Raw genomic sequence first — 19,862 nt, 5'->3', positions numbered from 1 at the left:
CCATGTTTTTGTCAGTTTGAATTAAAATTAAAGAGCTTTAATTATCAGCCTCATATTTATTCCATCTCTGAAAAGAGTGATTATTTTACATGGAAATATTGGAACGAAGAACTCTTTAGCAAAATGTGGTCTCTATTGCAGTAGCTGTGCTTGTCTCAACAACAGCATTTTTCAGAAAAAACTAGGGCAACCAGAATTCTCCCTTCCCACTATGCCTTTTGATGCTTTGTTAATGTATACTTAGATTATCCATTTATTGAACTAAATTTGAAAAGTGCAAATTTGATAGTGATAAAATTAGTGTTCTTCATGCATTTACAGATGCATTTCTTTTATAGCCATTATTTCTTGTCCATATGACCATAAAGAGCGCACTATGTGACCAGATCATAAGAATAAAGATTTTATTTACACATGATCGTGCACAAAATAATACAAAAAAATTGTCACAGTTGTCATATTTTAAACTCTGGTAAGCAGAATAAAAATTTGACTCGTGTATGTTGCTATGTACATTTCGCAGAATGGGATTTTTTAACAGTATAATATCCACATCCATTTTTTTTTCAAATGCTAGTACACTTCGCAGAATGGGATTTTTTAACAGTATAAATATCCTCATGCATTTTTTTTCTCCACTAGTCTTCGTCCTCAGAGGCCTCCCCACTACTTTCTCCCTCAACCTGGTTTAAATCTCCCTGAATGTTACCATCACTAGCCTTATCATTATCCTGTGTATCACTGTCGCTATCATCCCGTTCTTTATTCTTCTCCATTTTCGCAATTATTTCTGTAACAAAAACAAAAAAAACCAGGACGTGAGACTATTGAAACCATTTCTGACAAATCAATTACTGTTTATATCTGAAAATAAAGCCAACAGAAATTTTGAATATAGATAAGAAAAGTTTCTTTTATCACATTTCATTTTCACATCCACGAAATGTAAATGAAAACCTGTATCTACTTGCTCTCGTAACTTTCTTTAATAGCATTCATAAGACACTCTTTCTCTCCACATGATAAATCACAAGGGCAAAGCACTACCATGTCACCATCTATGTTAAAGTGATAATAACTCTTCGTTTCGGCCAAAAAATGAATTTTCCTGGAGTAAACAACAATTTTCTCATACTTACCAATGGTAAATGAATCCATTTTTACATTCAAAGTTAGTCCCTGGTTTTTTTCTAAAAAGTTTGGTTTTTTGTTAAAATCTCTTAAGAGATTTTAACAGAGTATATCCATCAATGGAGGTCACATGGTCTAAAGACAAGCTCAGATATCAGAATAATAGCTATAACTGCCGTTTTTGTGGTAAAATGGAATATATTATATTTCTATGAGTTATTCACCATGTTTTTATTGTGAAATATAGATCTCATATGAAGAGTTATTATCCCTTTAATTACCCTCCACCAGGGCGACTGATAGATTTTTACAGATATTTACAGAATAGATACAAGTGACTTAGAACCAAAATGACCATCTATCTATCTAGAGACATATCTGTGAATATCCGTAAAAAATCTATCAGTTGCACTGGTAGAGGGTATATGTTAACACTATCTTACCTTTAGCAGGGTTAAACACCCCCATCGTTTGTGTTCCACATACAAAACACCTTTTGGACTTTCTGTACTGGGCCAGGGCACACTTTTCACAAAAATAATGTTTGCACCTGAAAACAACACAAATTATTTGCATTAAAAAAATTCTAAATAAATAATTTAATCAAAAGACATTAATTCATAGAGCTAGTGGGTTTAATTTAAGAAATAACCCACTATATCAGTCTATGATTGATTCAATGTAACAAAGATATGTGTTACATTTAATCAAGATTTTTTTCTGAAATTCACAGTCAATAGAGTGTCACACTTAATATTAAAACTTTACACCACATTTATCACAAGGGCATCAAAAACAATAACAACAGTCATTGGCTATTACTTGCCTAACAAATATCAAAACCACTTGCTTACTAAATGATGAGTTGATACCTTCTGATGCAAAAAGATACAGCTTTACTTGCTTGGTGTGCATTTTATTTTGACAGGTGCATAATCTTGTTTCACCATTGGGAATCTTTCTTTGCATCAAAAGGTATCATCTCATCTTTCACTCACGTTGTGTCTTATGATGCACAATTGTGAAAAGGGACGTCATCTCACTTATTCAGTGCACTATTCCTTTAAAATACTTAGTATAATGGGACACATTTTAAAGTCATATCATGAAAAGTAATTTTTACCACTCACTTTGTTATGACGGGATTAGTGAATGTCTTTCTACAGATGAAACAGGCAAATGGGAGATCATCTTCATCACTACTGATCTCATATTTACTCAGGTCTGAAAAAAATTAAGTTCAGAACAATGTTAAAGCAATGACAAAATATGCTGAATGATGAATTGGTGAATTGGCTTGAAGGACTTCACTTCCATCACAAATGTCAACATCTGCTATAACTACAGGTATGTTTCCTATCTGTGTGAACCCCAAGAAATGTTTAAAATGTGTTCATTGTATCACAGAAAAATTATCATGTCTCTCTCTTTCTCTCTCTAATGCCCTATTCCCCATCGTTCCCTTCTCCATCTCTCTCTCCATCATCTTCTCTCTCTCTCTCACCTTGTTCCCCATATGTTCCCTTCTCCATCTCTCTCTCCAACTGCCAGCCGTGCTTGTAGTCACTGCGATCATGAAGAAACTTGCAGCTGTCTAAAAGGTAAATATAATCAATTTACTTACATGTCTCAGCTAGAATAGAGACAATTCAAATTTACAATAAATTCAACTCATTATTGGTGGCTGCCATTTTTGAAAAAAATAATTCTCAAGGCATTATTTTCAATGATCTTACAAATGATATTTAACTTCACATTAGAAAAGAAAGAAAATAATAAACCTTAATATATATAATATACTGTAATAATATATCTATATTTGGTAAACACCAAAATTGAGATCAATTTGTAACAGTGAGTATAACCCAATAAATCAACTGAATTTAAAGTGTTGTCTCTTCTATAGCAGTACCTCCAAAGCCACAAAACCCAGTCTCCTTGTAATCCTTGCAGATATCTGGCTGGTAGTCCCACCTGACAGTTGACCTCAGAAAGGCAGGGGCTCTCTTGGGGCCATACCTGTATATAGAATGTAGACATATATATATTTGCAGAGAAGGTCAAGGTTTCTTTATAGCCGACCTTGATATACAAGTTTTGGAAATTCGTTTTTCTTTTATCTGACAAACATAAAGAAGCAAAAGAATTTGTGCAACATATACAAACAGCACTCTGTTTGTAAGAGATTTATTTTGTTTATCGCATTAATATGTGGGTTCAAGAATGTTTCTTTGAGATGGCACTGCAACCTGGGCACATCTACTCACAAGACAAAAAGATCCACATATTGTTAAAAATTTGTTTGGTGCTCACGTAAGAAGTGACGATGTCAATTAAGTAGTATAGCTATGCAATTACCTAACTATCTCCATATTCCAGCTTAACTATTTTCTTCTAATACATATTTGTCTTCATGTTTTGATAAATTTCTTCATATATATTAATTCATTTTGATAATCTCTTATTTATGATTCCATTTATTTATTTATTTCACAATTTATAAATTTATCTATTACTTTATCTATTTATTCACTTTTACTCATCTATTTCCTTTATTCATTTATTAAACCATACCTATTGGCAGCATTTGCTGCACTTCCTGATGCAGTGTCTTTCACTTCATAGAACTGTGTGTAGTTGTTTACTCCTCTGTAGACCTTGTCATCCTCAAGACCTCTTTGTTCCTGAAATATAAATTATTTGGATAAGATAAGTCACTTTTCTTATTTGATTATAAAAAGTTAAAACTGCTGTGTTAAACAGCAATTCAAATTCTTGTGTAATGTACAGTATGAATTACAGTGGATATCAGTGTATTTCCTTGTTGTTTCTAACATTTGCTGGTCAGCAAGTACGTAGTTCTGTTTCATTCTGTTCTAAAATAAATTGTTCTTATAATCTATTTTTTAATTTTTCTCTCACAATCACACACACACAAACTCACTCTCTCTCTATCCTTCTCTCTCTTAACTATTCTCTCACAATCACGAATGCACAAACTTTCTCTCTCTCTCTTTTATTACTTTATTAATCTGCACTGCTCTCTCTGCAATGGCTAATGCATCCTTATCTTTTTCTGTGTCGATTTCTACGGTAGCTGTGGCTCCCATATCCTGGGGACCATCGCGTTGCTGAAATAGCACACAACAAACATTTCTGAATCAGTCTTTTATGAACAAAAATATACGAAATGCAAACAATGAAACAAAGTTAGTCATAGTGGTACATGTACAAAAAATACAGTGCAACAACCACTGAGTTTTTATAGTAAATTCTGAATTATCTAGCATGTATTTTTACCAATAACTTAAATAAAAATTATGCAATCATGTTAACAAGTGATTCTATAGCTTACTTTTAAATAAAGATTTTTCGCTTTTATTAAATAAAATGAAACTTGAAAGAGCACAACTACTGCTTACTCACACCAGACTTGTTGGACTTATAGGACACTCCAATATTGCTGTTTTTCTCTTGATCGCTGTCGCTGCTACTGTACTTGACGTCATCTCTTGCTTTTAATCGGTTGGTCTGTCAAATAGATTAATAACAAGCAGTTAGTGTTCGCTTGTTCCCTGCTATAAACTTTATTATTCTTCAAATTGGAGAAGCTGTTAATCCTGATTTTTATAAAGTCATCCCAAATTTGCTTTTCCTTTATTATCATTTTACTTTCAATTCTATTTGGCCTCTCACAGGCATACATTGTATACCATACATTTGATAATAGTAAAATGTTTTAAATCATAACTTAATGCCCTCACCATAAAGAACAGAAACTCTGAGCTATCATAGTAATCTTTTTAAAGGTTCATAATTCATATTTGATGTCATATTTTCCATGAATACAAAGCTACTTACAACTGTACATTGTGTATCTTTCCAAATTCAGACATTAAAACTGATAAAATCCCTCAAACAAAAGTTTCCAATGTTGAATTTCCTTATGAGATACAGAAAAATGTATTGGTTCTAAAAAAGTTGGCCAAACGTTAATTATATCTAATAAAATTACATAATTAGAAGTAAAATTAAACATCAAATTTAAGAGCAGGTATGTGTTGAGCAATGATTTGTGGTCAGATGAAAAAAGCATTTTTCTCAAGGAAAATTTTATTTGGATCAAAAATTCTTGACAAGCTACCTGAAAACATGTTACACAGTTCATTTACCTTTTGTACCATAAGACCGCTGGTGCCTTTCTTCCTGCGAACTACTTCGCTGTCATCCTCACTGCTAGAGTCTGGAAGAAAAGTAAATAATTAATACTCTGACTGTCAATACTCGTCATTCATTTATTTATTTAACTTATATTTCTTTTACCGAAATAATTCACCATCATTGGCAATTGACAATGGACTCCTGTGACTTCAGAGATACAGTGGTATGTCTCTCTCTGATTAACTTTTTTTCAACAACAACAACAGCGACTGGGGTTACATCGACATCGAGAGATTTGCCAAATGTTGTTATGAATTTCGCAACGTTTCAAACAACGTTGTTGTTGTGATTTATGGTTAACTAATTCACAGATTATGAAATCGAATATCGTTTTTCTTTCACTAAAATCGGTGACTTGAAGTTAAAACTATTTCCTTTAAATTGATCTGCATACCCTTGCTATCACTGGCCCGTCGTTTTCTTGTATTTTGCCGTTTACCTCTTTTCTTAAAGGTAAACGTACAAACTTTCGTGTCTGTTCCCTCCATACTTATAAATCAAACCTACTGAAGGTGGCGCTATTTTGCAAGATGAACCGCAACAATGACTGGTTCTAGACGCACCTGTATAAAAATTGACTTTCACCGTACTTTATCTCCAGACTCGTTTTATTGATTACATTAGTCCAAATAATGGTATTGTACCTTCAAGTTTCATCATTGGTTTAATCACTCTATATCTACAATATAATAAAATAAATAAGGCTGTAGGCCTAAAAGTAGGAGAGTCCGGGGCCCCAGGATTAAGTTGGCCCCCTGTCAATTTATGAAAAAGTACTTTACGTACGAGGTAAAAAGGTGATCACATAATCTTGTAACTTGACCGAATCCTACAACGCCAAGAGAGCGTCAGTCGTTAAAAAAGTTTTAGGCCTACTAGAGCGATGAGTCCAAAGGAAACGTTTTCTGCATCTGAAGAAACTATAACTTTGTTGAAGAAATGTTAAGTGTATTTGTGATGGTAAATAATGTCCCCATGATATATAGCACAGGTGCTGAGCTTACTTAGGCTTCGTTCACATGGAATGTCTATTTTCTAAAAATCTATTTTCTATTCGCGCTATCTTATGATCACGGTTTGTGCCCTGAATATCCCGCCGCGTAATTACTGGCAGCGCGAGCCAGTTACTTATACTAACGTATAGTAACTTGCTTGCGCTGCCAGTAATTACGCCGCGGGATATTCAGGGCACAGACCGTGATCATAAGACATACCGCGAATAGAAAATAGAATTTAGAAAATAGACATTGCATGTGAATGAAGCCTTAAGCCCCCATGGATGCAGTCGATTACCACCCCATTTCCATAGATAAGATCGACCCACTTTAGATCGACCTAACTCCCTGGGGGTTCACGCTAAATAGCTGTCAGCCGGGCGGACACGAAAGTTAATTACCCCCTTACAGCATGTAGTAGGCGGGACGGACATTTCAGTCGGATTATCTGAAAGTAATCTAGTGAGTCTCCCCGCGGGGATAGATCGATCTAAAATCTATGGGAAAAGAGCCTAGTGTGCATCGATAAGGCTTATATGTAGGGCCTACCAACTGGCCTATAAGTACAATGTAGGCTATAAGCTTAATAAGCACCTGTCAGATTTGTGTAAGATTTCATGGGCACATTATACCCTACCTGTACACGTATAGCTCCTTCATTGTAGTTCAACACCTTTGTGACAGAGATCCCGATATCCCCGAATTTATTGTCTTAAACTTTGGTCACAGAAAAGAATATAGATAGAGCCCGTGTTGTAACACCAAAAATACGTCAAGTACACTAAAATACTTCATTTTCGGAGCTAGCTAGGTAAGGGCGTGACCCATTAATTGTGTACTCCCGGATTCACGTCTCTTTGGGGATTGTGTATGATTCGTGTCTATGGAGCAGCAAGGTGAACTGTTTTTGTCCCAAAATATAGAAAGACGCGTAGCAAGCAAATTTTGATGGAAAGGGGCTGAACAATTGTAGAAATAGATATATCATAAAAATCATTAAAATATAATTCGCGGCATGTACCGGTGAAGGATATACTGTATATACATGGGGGATTTCATTGAAGGCCCTGCTTGTAGTTCCTGCGCATTTGACTTACGTGGTTGAAAAAGCAGTGTGTATGAACGTGTTGCACCTCCCTACGATTATTTCGCACCCCTCGCTCTCCGGTTTCCGCCCTTAATTGTTATTATAGGTCACTTTAATATATGGTTGTTGTTACATGTACAACCGTATACCTTGATGACCAGTGGTCCTTTAACCTACTTTCCATATAGTATAGAAACTGCATATATAACACGAAGCTTACTGGTCAGCGACTGGTCAGGTAGGTCAAAATCAGTACAAAAACAGTTCCGTTTAAGTCATACCTGGTGTTGTATTCTCTAAAGGTTGTAACTTACAACAATTTGTAAATATTTACGTGAATTTGTAACTTGGATTAAAGTGCGATATTCTCGTAACTGCTGTTAGTCTTGGACTTACAAACTCTTGTAACTTTTCACGTAAATTTTCGACAGTGAACCATATAGACCTTAATATGTCTATAGCTATTTCGTTAGGAGTGTAATTGTCTAAGCATATGTTACGAGACTTAATGTATTAAAGGTGTATCATATACATTTACAGTTTATATGTCTTTGGTCCCTCTCATTGCAATCAATCTCTACCGGGCGGCTAAGGCGGGAGGATGTATATTCTTTGCGGCCTCCGGGGAGGACACAACGTCCCTCACTAGGCTTCTGGGGCACCAATAACCCCTTATCCCCCTCCTTCGAAGATACACAGTAATCAGGAGAATATGCAGAATTTTGATGATTGCAAAGTTAATTCGCATGCAGGTAATTGTACAGTTGTACGTGCATGTGCATGTACGTGCTGTAGGCCCATTAATGACAAAACATGTGCAAATATATTTTTCAGGTCAAAGAGGCGGAACGCACCCTACTTCTTATTCGAGAAAGTGTGAGTGGGAAATGGACCTGTTATCTAAAGAAGAAGCTACAACATTTGTTGAAAATGTTCTAGGACTCATTGACATCCAAATGAGATTTAATACAGACAGATTGTCTTTTCTGAACGACATTATTTATGAATATCATTGCAAAGTTCCATTCCACAACTTGGATCTGTTGGCTCTACCAGTTTCTGAAAGGAGAATACCGAATTTGACAGAATTGAAAGAGAGAGGTCTTTCCGGCAGAGGCGGTCTTTGCTATCAAAATAATACTTTCCTGTATTTCGTCTTACGAGCTTTAGGCTATGACGTCACATTGGCAAAGGGCCAAGTGAAATATCCGGGAAATCATGTGCTGTTAGTGGCACACGATGTTGTTACGTCAGGCGACAGTTACCTTATTGAGGCCGGCATGGGATATCCGACATTGAAATCGATCCCTTTAGATTTTCAAGACGAGTCGCCAGTGTACACGTTTTCATTTTGTACCTTCAAATACGTCCGCAAGGAAGACGGAGAGTTTCATCGAATGCACAAAGGTTTAGCAAAAGATTCATACAAAGGGGAAAACGACCTAGACAACAATTGGCGGTATGTCTATAGTTTTAACACCGCTCCTTGCATTCTCAAGGATTTCGAAAGCTCGATGGTCAGACCGTACACAAACCCAACAACTTCAATATTTCTTAATTCGCTCAGAGCTGTTCGTTTTCCGAATGGCAAGCTTCTGGCTATTAAGAACAACTCAATACTGGAAGACAAAGACGAGGCAGTTTTTGCAACTGAGGTGAAAGATTCTGAAACCCTCAAGAATACCTTATCTGTCTTGTTCCCAATGCTCAGCAGACCAAAAGAGGCTATGTCATCTGCCGTTGAAATGTTTGAAACATTTAAATGCTATAATTAACAGATATCCATTCAAGATATCTGGATAACGCACTGCTCTCATCCTGTCGATGTGTAACCTTGATCATGATGTAGAGAAGCGTTACATATCAACAGAGGATTCATGTTGATTCACCGTATAAGTCTTGGTAATAATAGAAGTATGTATATTGATGCACCTAGAAAGATCTAAAATATAGTTGTTAAATACAATCCGAGCTTTCGGCCCCTGGGCCTTCTTCGGGGATTATGAACAAAAAGTAAAAAAAAGTAAAAAAAGTAAAAAAAAAAAAAAAAAAAAAAAAAATCAACAGAAGTACGCATAAATGTTTTCCAATGGACGATTGGAGAACCGGAGCTGTTGATGAAACGTAATCCTTAACCGCGCTACTCCCTCACATCTCATTTCCTTACAAAGCACATATATAAGAAAGTTGTAGGCCTATCCTTTACAATTATATCTCAACGTTAACCACACGAACTGTAGTACATATTTTGTATAGTGTAGATGTTTTCCAATCATCGTATACAGTAAACTGTGTAAGGTTGATCAGTATTTTAGTTTTACGTCACCGTTCATTTTTATAACATACTAGGTATTGACGAAAGTAACAAAACGGTATCTTTATCTACAAACACATTTTGATGAAGTGGTGTACAGTTTACTGATATTTCTTGAAATAAATTTATACTTTAAAATAATAATGATATATTGTTGGATTTTACTATTGTTCTTTATGTTTTTTTTTAAGAAAGAGTAAAGTGAAGAGGTAGATGGACGTGTTTGAGCTTGGATTGTCTGTAATTATTAGATTGGATCTGTCACTTACCTTTAATGTATTTAATATGTGTTGTTTCTTTTATTACTTATAATGTCTCTTCTGTTATTATTAACAACAGCCCAACATATTTGCAATTTCTAGACTGACTGCAACCTGGAGACATTCTTCAACACCGTTGAATGAAAGTGACTGATAAATGAAAATGCAACGACGAAATTTGTTACTTTGTACTCAAACCTTTTTGCCATTTATACCATATATTGGCTTTCTGTTTGAAAATCCAAGAATATAGAGAAGAGTCTTTTAAAGACTTCTTTGATTTTGCACAGTTTATCTTGTGTAGCATCACAAGATTAAGTTTTACTCACTTTTTAGAAATAATACAGAAACATCCTGGATCATTCTGGTAGTCTGAAGTTTCAGTGCCAAAAATTTAGCCTAAGTTTGGCGTTGGGGTTAGTCGGCGATTAGAGCAGTTGGCACCCGAAATAACCTTGATATCGTGTGGTGAAATTAAAGTTTAAATAATTTGTATTGAATAAACCAACATGTTGTAGTATTTAATACTACCCGGAAGGACTAAATACACACCGGTTATGTCATGCAGTTATATGCAGGTAACTAAAGTTTAAATTCATGTTTGCTTTAGTAACCTTCGATCGAGGCCAAATATTCACTTAAGTAGGAGGGTTAGGGCCTATATGAAGGACCACCACTCCCCCAGCTTATTTCCAATGTTCGCCAATTAATAACGTTTGTTGTGCACAACGGAACTGTTATAGCCAGTGTCCCTTTGGCCTACTTTCCATCGAGGTCAGTACGGACTTTAAACTGCTTAAAAGCTCACGCTAATGGTCAGGTACGTTAAATTTCATTATAAAAATAGTCCTGTTTTAGTCATTCTTGAGTCCTGAACCATTCTATATATATAGGCTTAGAGTTCGTCAGGACCGAGTCGCATTCCCATAGATTTTAGATCGATCTATCCCCGTGGGGAGTCTCACTAGCTAGATTACTGTCAGATAATACGGCTTAAATGTCCGTCCCGCCTACTACAAGCTGTAAGGGGGTAATTAGCTTACGTGCCCGCTCGGCTGGCAGCTATTTAGCGTGAACCCCCAGGGAGTTAGGTCAATCTAGTTGGATCGATCTAATCTCTGGGAATGGGGTCTTAGTGTTTAAGCAGGTATACTAAAGAATGTTACGAGACTAGGCCTATACAATGTGCAGTGTATCAAAGGTGGGTCATTTTGCATACAATTGATATGTATTAGGTCCTTCTCATTCCAATCCACCTCTGTCGGTCATGATGAATACTTGGACTTATATGACTTATATCAATGATAGCTCCAGGAGTTGTTTCCAGGAGTTGTCTCAGTTGTTGGTCTCACATAACACCCTGTTCTTGTGTTACAAACTAGCTCGGGGCTATACATATCAAATCATGGGGTAATCGCAAATAAAGATAAGCCGATCACCACGCCTCCTCTCGGTTCCATTGCACTCGTATTAATCACCAGCTTTTCTGCATTCTACTCAACGCTAAGAGGATATATATGTGTATAGGAAAGTCAAAGTTTGCATGCACTGTGTATTAGGCACCGTTCACATGAAAAATCTAAATTCTAAAAATCCAAAAATCCATTGGCAGTAACTAGCGATCACGGTCGGTGCCCTGAATACCCCGTGGCGTAATTAACTAGCAGAGCGTACGAGTACTTCCAAAGCTGTAATTAATTTTCGGCTGCGCTCGGAGTAGATTCTGACACCTTGACGCATGCGCAGTAATAAGTTAGAGAGAAAGAAATGGCAGTCGCGGTTGCTTTGAAAAATGTGTTTACGTCGATTTTGTGTTTCAAGACGAGGAAGATGAGGTCCATATACACACGACAGATATGAGTAGAATCTGATGAACTCCACAGTTTAGAGATATTACTGCGTATTTAGTCCTTCCGGAATTTAGAGTTTTCATGTGAACGGCGCCTTAAAGGTGGATCATATAAATTTACAGCTTATGTCTTTGGTCTTTCGTGGCCCTTTTGTTTAAGTAAATTAAATGTATATAGCGGAGGCATAAAATTTGCATGCAGGTACATGTAGCTTTACATGCAGGTAGCCTACATGCAAAGTATTAATGACAAATAATGTGCAAATATATTTTTCAGGTCAAAGAGGCGGAACGCACCCTACGTACGTCTTACTCATGAAAGTGTGAGTGGAAGATGGACCTGTTATCTAAAGAAGAAGCTACAATATTTGTTGAAAATGTCCTAGGACTCACTGACATCCAGATGAGACTTAATACAGACAAATTGTCCTTTCTGAACGACATCATTTACGAATACCATTGCAAAGTTCCATTTCACAACTTGGATGTGTTGGCGCTACCAGTTTCTGAAAGGAGAATACCAAATCTGACAGAATTGAAAGAGAGGGGTCTTTCCGGCAGAGGCGGTCTTTGCTACCAAAATAATACTTTTCTGTATTTCGTCTTACGAGTTTTAGGTTATGACATCAGTTTGGCAAAAGGCCAAGTAGATATTCCAGGGGACCACGTGCTGTTAGTAGCACATGATGTTGTGATGTCAGACGACAATTACCTTATTGAGGCCGGCATGGGATATCCGACATTGAAAGCGATCCCTTTAGATTTTCAATACGAATCGCCAGTGTACACGTTTTCATTTTGTACCTTCAAATACGTCCACCAGAATGGTGGAGAGTTTTATCGAATGCACAAAGAGAAAAGTGACGTAGAAAATACCTGGCGGCAAGTGTACAGATTTAACTCCGCTCATTGTATTCTCAAGGATTTCGAAAGCTCGATGGTCATACCGTACACAGACCCAACCTCAATCTTTCTCAATTCTTTCCGAGCTGTTCGTTTCCCAAATGGCAAGCTGCTGGCTATTAAGAACAGTTCGATATTGGAAGACAAAAACGATAGAGTTGTTTCCACTAAGTTGAAAGATTCTGAAGCCCTAACGAATGCCTTGTGCCTCCTGTTTCCAATGGTCAGCAATCCAAAAGAGGTGATGCAATCTGCCGTTGAAATGATTGTAACATTTTAATGCTATAATTAACAGATATCTAGATAACGCACTGTTCTCATCCTGTAGATGTGTTACTTTCATCATTAAGATGTAGAGAAGCTTTAAGTGTCAACAGAACGTATAAATGTTTTGTTTTCCAATGGACGATTGTAGAACGGAGCTATTGATTAAACGTTATCCTTAGCCAAGCTACTTCATCACCTCTCATCACCTTATAATGCATATATACATGTATATACGGATACCAGCAATACACAGATTAATATATCATATTATATGTGATATTCTTTTTAAAAACATATTAATGTAGTTACAAAATTTGAGTAGATAAAAACATCCTTTACAGTTATATCATTACCATACTAAATGTAGTTCATATTTTGTATAGTGCAGATTAGGTACATTTTGTTTTCCAATCATCGTATAGCCAAACAGTAAAATGTGCAAGGTGGATCAGTATTTTATTTGACGGCACAGTTTATTTTAAAAAGATAGGTCTACTAAATATTGATGAAAGTAATAAAATGGTATCTTTATTTATAAACACATTTTGATAAAGTGGTATACAGTTTACTGATTTTTATTGAAATAAATCTTTATTTTAAAATAATAATAATGATATATTGTTGGCCCTTGTTATTGCTTTTTTTTTCTGATTTTTTTCAAAGAAAGAAAGAAAGTGAAGTGGTAGACGGACATTAATCTGAATATGAATTGCCTTTTCATTTACCATTAATTTATTTAATATGTGTTGTTTCTTTTACTACTTATAATGTCTCTTCTGTTAACAAGAGCCCATCATATTTGAAATTTCTGTACTGACTGACTGCAAGTCTTGAGATTCGATTAATGGAGACATTTTCCAACACCGCTGATACAAATGACTGATAAATGAAAATGCAACGACGAAAGTTGTTACTTTGTTCTCAAACCTTTACACCATATATTGCCTTTCTCTTTGAAAAAATTCCAAGAATAAAGAGGAGTCATTCAAAGACTTACCCGATTTTGCACTGTTGGTCTTGTATAGGATCGTGAGATTAACAGTTTTACTCGCTTTTGAGAAATAATCCAGAAATATCCCGGATCATTTCGATAGCCCGAAGCTCCAGCGCCGAAAAGTTAGCGTAAAGCCCGCCGCACACAGAACAATTTTTCGCCGGCCGACAAAAGTCGGCCGATCTGGCGTCCTGGATGAGATCAGCGCACACACACGTCAAGCTGTCGCAACAAAGCGCCGACTGGTGTGGTCAAAATGACGTAGTTATTATCTCGTCCGCGAGGTGAGGCGTTGTTTAATTTAATCAGGAAAAGTTTCTGTAGGCGATTTATATTATATATCTGATATTGTAATGATAAGAGTTAAAATTAAATGTATGAGTATAACAAGATTACTTTGATTAATTTAATTGAAAAATGAGCAAATTGAAATGCCCAAATTTTCTAAATCAACGCAATACTCATAGACCATAAAAATACAGCCTATAGGATGACAACAGTTTGTCAGTTCAGACAGATTTAGTTGCCTCGATGCAGCGTTACATCGTTAAATGGTTTAAGACGCTGAAAATTAAAAAAAAAAAACTAATACTAATAGAAAATTATAGGGCCTTCCATCATACTGAGTTGAATTGAATTCTGACGTGGGCACGTGATATCAGATGGCGCAACCATTGGCTGAAGATAATGATCAACGCGACAAATTGTCGTAGGAAAGCGCGCACACTACGGTACGACGTTTAAAAATCAAACATGATTGATTCTCTCCCGACTAGTTGAAAAGTTGTCGTGGAGCAGCGCAGACAGGCCGTATTTTGTCGTAAGTGTGTTGGCCGACGAAAAATCGTTCTGTGTGCGGCGGGCTTAAGTTTGGCCTTGGGGTTAGTCGGCGATTAGAATATAACCGTGAGAATGTGTGATGTAATTAAAGCAAATTATGTTGAGTAAACCACTATGTTGTAGTGTTGATAGCTACCCGGACTTCCCTGCCCACATTAAATTTGTCCCTTCGCTACTCGGTCCCTGCACTTAATATAGTACATATACTTTAAGACTAGGTTCCCATACCTAGAGCGATCTAACAGGATCGATCCATCTCCGAGGGATTTCTCGCTAACTTGCTTTCAGCTTTAGCGGCTTACTGGCACGCTTACTGAAGCTGGTAAACGATAATTAATTAACCCCTAGCAGCTTCAGTAGGCGTGACAGACATCTAAGCCGCTTGAATTGATAGCAATTTGGCGAAAAATCCCTCAGAGATGGATCGATCTTCAGTTAGTACGATATAGGGTCTGGGGACTGTCCCTAATAACGTTTGTTGTGCACAACCGAACTCTGATAGCCAGCTTCCCCTTGACCTACTTTCCATCGACATAACACGAAGCTAGCGCACGCTAATATTCAGGTTAGTCAAAATCATTTTAAGTCATTCTTGAGTGCTGAGCCATATAGACCTAGAGTTCGCCAGGAGTGTCAGTTTTTAAGTAAGCGTACTAAAGAATGATACGAAGGTGGATCGTTTTGCATACAGTTTATATGTCTTTGGTCCTTCTCATTGCAATCCATCTCTGTCGGTCATGACATGAAGATTAGCTTGGACTTATATCAATGGTGGCTCCAGGGGTTGTCCCCAGGGATTGTCTCAGTTTAATTACCTCAGTCTTTGGTTTCATAACACCCTATAGACTGTGTTTCAAACTTTCGGGGCTATAGATATCCGAAACTTGGGATAAGCACTCCGAAGCATATCAATCGCAAATAAATTAATTTTACATCGGCTCACGAACCAGTTCGATTACGTTTTACATGAACTGTTAGCACCTCCGCGCGCCATTTTTAAGTGATGCCATTTTTAAGTGATGCCACATACACCGTATTAGCCTTTTTCATCTTTTCCGGAAATTGAAATTGCATTGTGGGTAGGGGAGCCCTGCTACGTCGAAACAATTACAGCGGTGCTAAAAACCATGGCTGGGTTTACGTGCTTTTTGTCCCGCTACTGCAATAACAGTAAGCGAGATCGACACATGAGGTTTAATAAGTTCCCAACAAACCCGTTAGAATGGAAAATATGGTAGAAAGAAAGGAAAATATAGCAGGTTTGGATCAAAAGCAGGGCACCGCGTTTGCGCTGAACATTTCGAAGGCGGGAAGAAAAACTATAATATTAGGAGATCAACGGTGCTTTAATAAAAAACAGAAATGCTTAGTTAAACAACGGATATAACGAACTATCGGCAAATAGAACTCGGGGGTAAAAAATGCGAGAAAAAAAACATTATAAAGATTTGAAGAAAAAAATGAAGAATAGGCCGGGGCCTAAAAATTAAGAAAAGACTTCAAGCATGAGATTATGGAAAAAGAAAGTAAAAGCTGTGAAGTTTTACACGGGGATTCTACTTACAAAAAATTCAAGAACATTCACGCCTTTTTGTGTAACAACAAAGAGAAGGTTTGAAAAGTTTTGTATGTAATATCCTTTTTGTGTGTGTTTTATTGATAAGTGATCATTTTAAATACTGTAGGCCCATCACAGGTTTTAGTCTCTAATAACCCTTAGCAGGGTGGGTTCTATTTTTTTTAACGTGAGACGTTAATAAAATTTTTATTATTATGTATTCAGTCCCGTATACGTATTACTGATTTGTACAAACGGGGCTCATATTATCAAGGTCAACAGAGACATACGAAGAAGAAAGTACATCGGCTCTTGTTGAACGCGTTATCGGCGAAATAAAAAGTTATTTATTTCTGAACTCAATGACAAGAGAATTGGAAAATACAAAAAATGCAGAAAAGCCTTTCTGTAAGCTACACGCTTTTTTGATTTTATATATAAAAAATAACGAGTCTCTTTTGCATATCTTTATTATCGGAAGCATTTAAAAGAACTCCGAAGCTTTAGTTCGTCATCACTATTGAAAGTACAGCCAAGGCTCGGACGCTTAGGTGAAGTCTAGTTGTAAAGCGCATCGTATTTAAACTGAGAAGGAAAATATTTAATTGCTTGATTCTCCGTCCAAATAGCTGTTTCTTGCCTACAGTTTACGCATTTCTGTGCTTCAGCCGCCTTTTTAGTTTGACAGAAAGCAATGCACGCTTCATACGACCTTTTCATATGCGCACCTTGTACATCATCTACACCTAGCATTGCCATGCTGGAAACAGCAGAGGACCACTATGACCCCTGTGGCGCGCGGTTCCTGTCATGCGCACTTCGTATTTCCGCAAAAGATGAAAAAGGTCTATAGTCACGAGAGTATCTAGCACACCGGGGTGTTATGAGACCTTACCTACGCAGCACGTAAGGATCCATTCCTGATGAATCTATTGTTCTCCTTAGATCGACCCAACTCTCGCTGAATGCAATCAAATTAACAGATTAACACTCTTGGACCTCTTGTGTCCAACGTGCTCGTGTAGGCCTAATCAGCAGCCTTTCTGTATTCTACTCAGCGCCAAGAGGAGGTAAATTAGGCCCTGTCAGAGTTGTGTCGATCTACGTAGAACAAGATAGTTGCATTGGGATTGCCTAAAGCCGAAAACTCAGGGTAGGGCACAATTACAGACACGTGTCTCTCGCTAGGATTCTGCTTCTGAGACAGCCCCTACATTCTCCCCTCTTTCCCAAACACAAAGTAGTACCTGTATATCAAGCGAAAATGTAGAATTTTGATGAAATACTTGGACGTTCTGTTTTTCTAAATTATATATGTATAGACCATTAGTTTGAATGGATGTAATGAATTAATGACAAAGAATGTGCAAATATATTTTTTCAGGTCAAAGAGGTGGAATGCACCCTTATTCTTATTCATGAAAGTGTGAGTGGGAGATGGACCTGATATCTAAAGAAGAAGCTACAACATTTGTTGAAAATGTTCTAGGACTCACTGACATCCAAACGAGACTTAATCAAGATAAACTGTCATTTCTGAACGACATTATTTATGAATATCATTGCAAAGTTCCATTTCACAACTTGGATCTATTGGCGTTACCAGTTTCTGAAAGGAGAATACCGAATTTAGCAGAATTGAAAGATAGAGGTCTTTCGGGCAGAGGCGGTCTTTGCTACCAAAATAATACTTTTCTGTATTTCGTCTTACGAGTTTTAGGTTATGACATCACTTTGGCAAAAGGCCAAGTAGAAATTCCAGGCGATCACGTGCTGTTAGTAGCACATGATGTTGTGACGTCAGGCGACAGTTACCTTATAGATGCTGGCGGGGGATACCCTACATTGATTGCAATACCTTTAGATTTTCAAGACGAATCACAAGTGTACACGTTTTCATTCTGTACGTTCAAATACGTCCGCAAGGAAGACAGAGAGTTTCATCGAATGCACAGTGGATTAGAAAAAGATTCATACAAAGTTGAAAGCGTCCTTAAAAACAGCTGGCAGCACAACTATAGTTTAAACACCGCTCCTTGCATTCTGAAAGATTTCGAGAACTCGATGGCCAGACCATACACAAACCCAGCTTCAGTCTTTCTCAATTCCTTCAGAGCTGTTCGTTTTCCGAATGGGAAGCTTGTGGCTATTAAGAACAACTCAATACTGGAAGACAAAGACGACGCAGTTTTTGCAACTGAGGTGAAAGATTCTGAAGCCCTAAAGAATGCCTTGTCTGTCTTGTTCCCAATGCTCAACAGTCCAAAAGAGCTGATGTCATCTGCTCTTGAAATGTTTGAAACATTTAAATGCTATAGCTAACAGATATACATGCAAGATATCTTGATAACGCACTGCTCTCATCCTGTCGATGTGAAACCTTAAAGATGTAGAGAAACGTCATGTGTTAGCAGAAAATGGTAAATTATTTTGTATTCCAACGGACGAATGAGAAACGGAGCTATTGATTAAACGTTATCCTTAGCCAAGCTACTCCATCACATCTCATCACCTCATAATGCACAGATATTTGGATACCAGCAACACCCAGATTAATATATCATATTTTATGTGATATTCATTTAAATACATATTTATTATTAATTTAACTTAAATGTAGGTACAAAATTTGATGTAGATAAAAACATCCTTTACAATTTTATCTTTACCACACTAAATGTAGCTCATATTTTGTATAGTGCAGATGAGGTACAATTTTTTTCTAATCATCGTATAGTAAACTGTGCAAGGTGTAGCCTATCAGTATTTTAGACCCCATTCCCATAGATTTTGGATCGATCTATCCCTGTGGGGAGTCTCACTAGATTACTGTCAGCTTAGCCGGCTTAAGCGTCTGTCCCGCCTACTAAATGGCGTAAGGGGGTAATTAACTATGGTGCGCGCTCGGCTGACTGAAATTTAGCGTGAACCCCCAGGGAGTTAGGTCGATCTAAATCTAAATCTCTGGATCGATCTAAATCTCTGGGAATGCACCCTTAGTTTACGTCACCGTTCATTTTAATAAGATATTAAATATTGATGAAAGTAACAAAATGATATCTTTATCTATAAACACATTTTGATGAAGTGGTGTACAATTTTGATATTTCTTGATATAAATTTATATTTTAAAATAATAATAATCTGTTGTTTGATTTTACTATTGTTTATTTTCTGTTGTTGTTTTTTTTTCAAAGAAAGTGAAGTGGCAGACGGACATGTATCTGAACATGGATTGATTTTTTATTTACCATGAATTTATTTAATATGTGTTGTTTCTCTTCTTTTACTACTTATAATGCCCCTTCTGTTAACAAGAGCCCATCATATTTACCATTTCTGTACTGACTGACTGCAAGACTTGAGATTCGTTTAATGGAGACATTTTCCAACACCGCTGAAAGTAAATGACTGATTAATTAAAAATTCAATGACGCAATTTG

At 36.8% G+C, this 19,862-nt stretch overlaps 3 protein-coding genes across 4 annotated transcripts; 2 read left to right on the top strand and 1 right to left on the bottom strand.

Moving 5' to 3' along the window:
• Positions 1-390: 390 nt before the first annotated feature.
• LOC106162161 (E3 ubiquitin-protein ligase RNF113A) lies at positions 391-5,917 on the bottom strand. The gene is made up of 10 exons (XM_013539337.2): positions 5,747-5,917; positions 5,304-5,374; positions 4,558-4,662; positions 4,155-4,262; positions 3,706-3,815; positions 3,044-3,150; positions 2,636-2,725; positions 2,262-2,355; positions 1,575-1,681; positions 391-790 (listed from the first exon to the last, which is right to left on the bottom strand). The coding sequence occupies exons 1-10, from the start codon at positions 5,838-5,840 to the stop codon at positions 639-641; spliced, it is 1,038 nt and encodes a 345-aa protein (XP_013394791.2). The 5' UTR covers positions 5,841-5,917; the 3' UTR covers positions 391-638.
• A 1,597-nt stretch (positions 5,918-7,514) lies between these two features.
• On the top strand, positions 7,515-9,503 carry LOC106162157 (arylamine N-acetyltransferase 1). Of its 2 annotated transcripts, none has more exons than XM_087016792.1 (2): positions 7,515-7,672; positions 8,269-9,503. In XM_087016792.1, the coding sequence occupies exons 1-2, from the start codon at positions 7,588-7,590 to the stop codon at positions 9,207-9,209; spliced, it is 1,026 nt and encodes a 341-aa protein (XP_086872918.1). In that variant the 5' UTR covers positions 7,515-7,587; the 3' UTR covers positions 9,210-9,503. The 2 variants fall into 2 exon arrangements, with proteins under 2 accessions (XP_086872918.1, XP_086872919.1); XM_087016793.1 differs by lacking the exon at positions 7,515-7,672 and adding an exon at positions 7,701-7,736.
• A 5,812-nt stretch (positions 9,504-15,315) lies between these two features.
• On the top strand, positions 15,316-19,579 carry LOC106162158 (arylamine N-acetyltransferase 1). Its single transcript, XM_013539333.2, has 2 exons — positions 15,316-15,426; positions 17,804-19,579. Exon 2 carries the CDS (start codon positions 17,857-17,859, stop codon positions 18,739-18,741), a length of 885 nt encoding a protein of 294 aa, XP_013394787.2. The 5' UTR covers positions 15,316-15,426; positions 17,804-17,856; the 3' UTR covers positions 18,742-19,579.
• The last annotated feature ends 283 nt before the right edge of the window (positions 19,580-19,862 follow it).

The sequence above is a fragment of the Lingula anatina genome, chromosome 7, assembly GCF_051362555.1.
Source record: "Lingula anatina isolate TDL-2025a chromosome 7, LinAna3.0, whole genome shotgun sequence".
Taxonomy (NCBI): domain Eukaryota; kingdom Metazoa; phylum Brachiopoda; class Lingulata; order Lingulida; family Lingulidae; genus Lingula; species Lingula anatina.
The sequence above is the reverse complement of the archived record's forward strand: the minus strand, read 5'-3'. Positions and strand labels throughout refer to the sequence as shown.

What these genes read in the sequence shown, in the direction of transcription:
- LOC106162158 (XM_013539333.2), top strand. Translation starts at nt 17,857, where the DNA reads ATGGACCTGATATCTAAAGAAGAAGCTACAACATTTGTTGAAAATGTT.
- LOC106162161 (XM_013539337.2), bottom strand. Translation starts at nt 5,840, where the DNA reads ATGGAGGGAACAGACACGAAAGTTTGTACGTTTACCTTTAAGAAAAGA. An exon ending in GCGGTCTTATGGTACAAAAG is followed by an intron (nt 4,663 to 5,303) that starts GTAAATGAACTG and finishes TCTATTTGACAG; the next exon opens with ACCAACCGATTAAAAGCAAG. An exon ending in GGTGTTTAACCCTGCTAAAG is followed by an intron (nt 791 to 1,574) that starts GTAAGATAGTGT and finishes TTTTTGTTACAG; the next exon opens with AAATAATTGCGAAAATGGAG.
- LOC106162157 (XM_087016792.1), top strand. Translation starts at nt 7,588, where the DNA reads ATGACCAGTGGTCCTTTAACCTACTTTCCATATAGTATAGAAACTGCA. An exon ending in ACTGGTCAGCGACTGGTCAG is followed by an intron (nt 7,673 to 8,268) that starts GTAGGTCAAAAT and finishes TATATTTTTCAG; the next exon opens with GTCAAAGAGGCGGAACGCAC.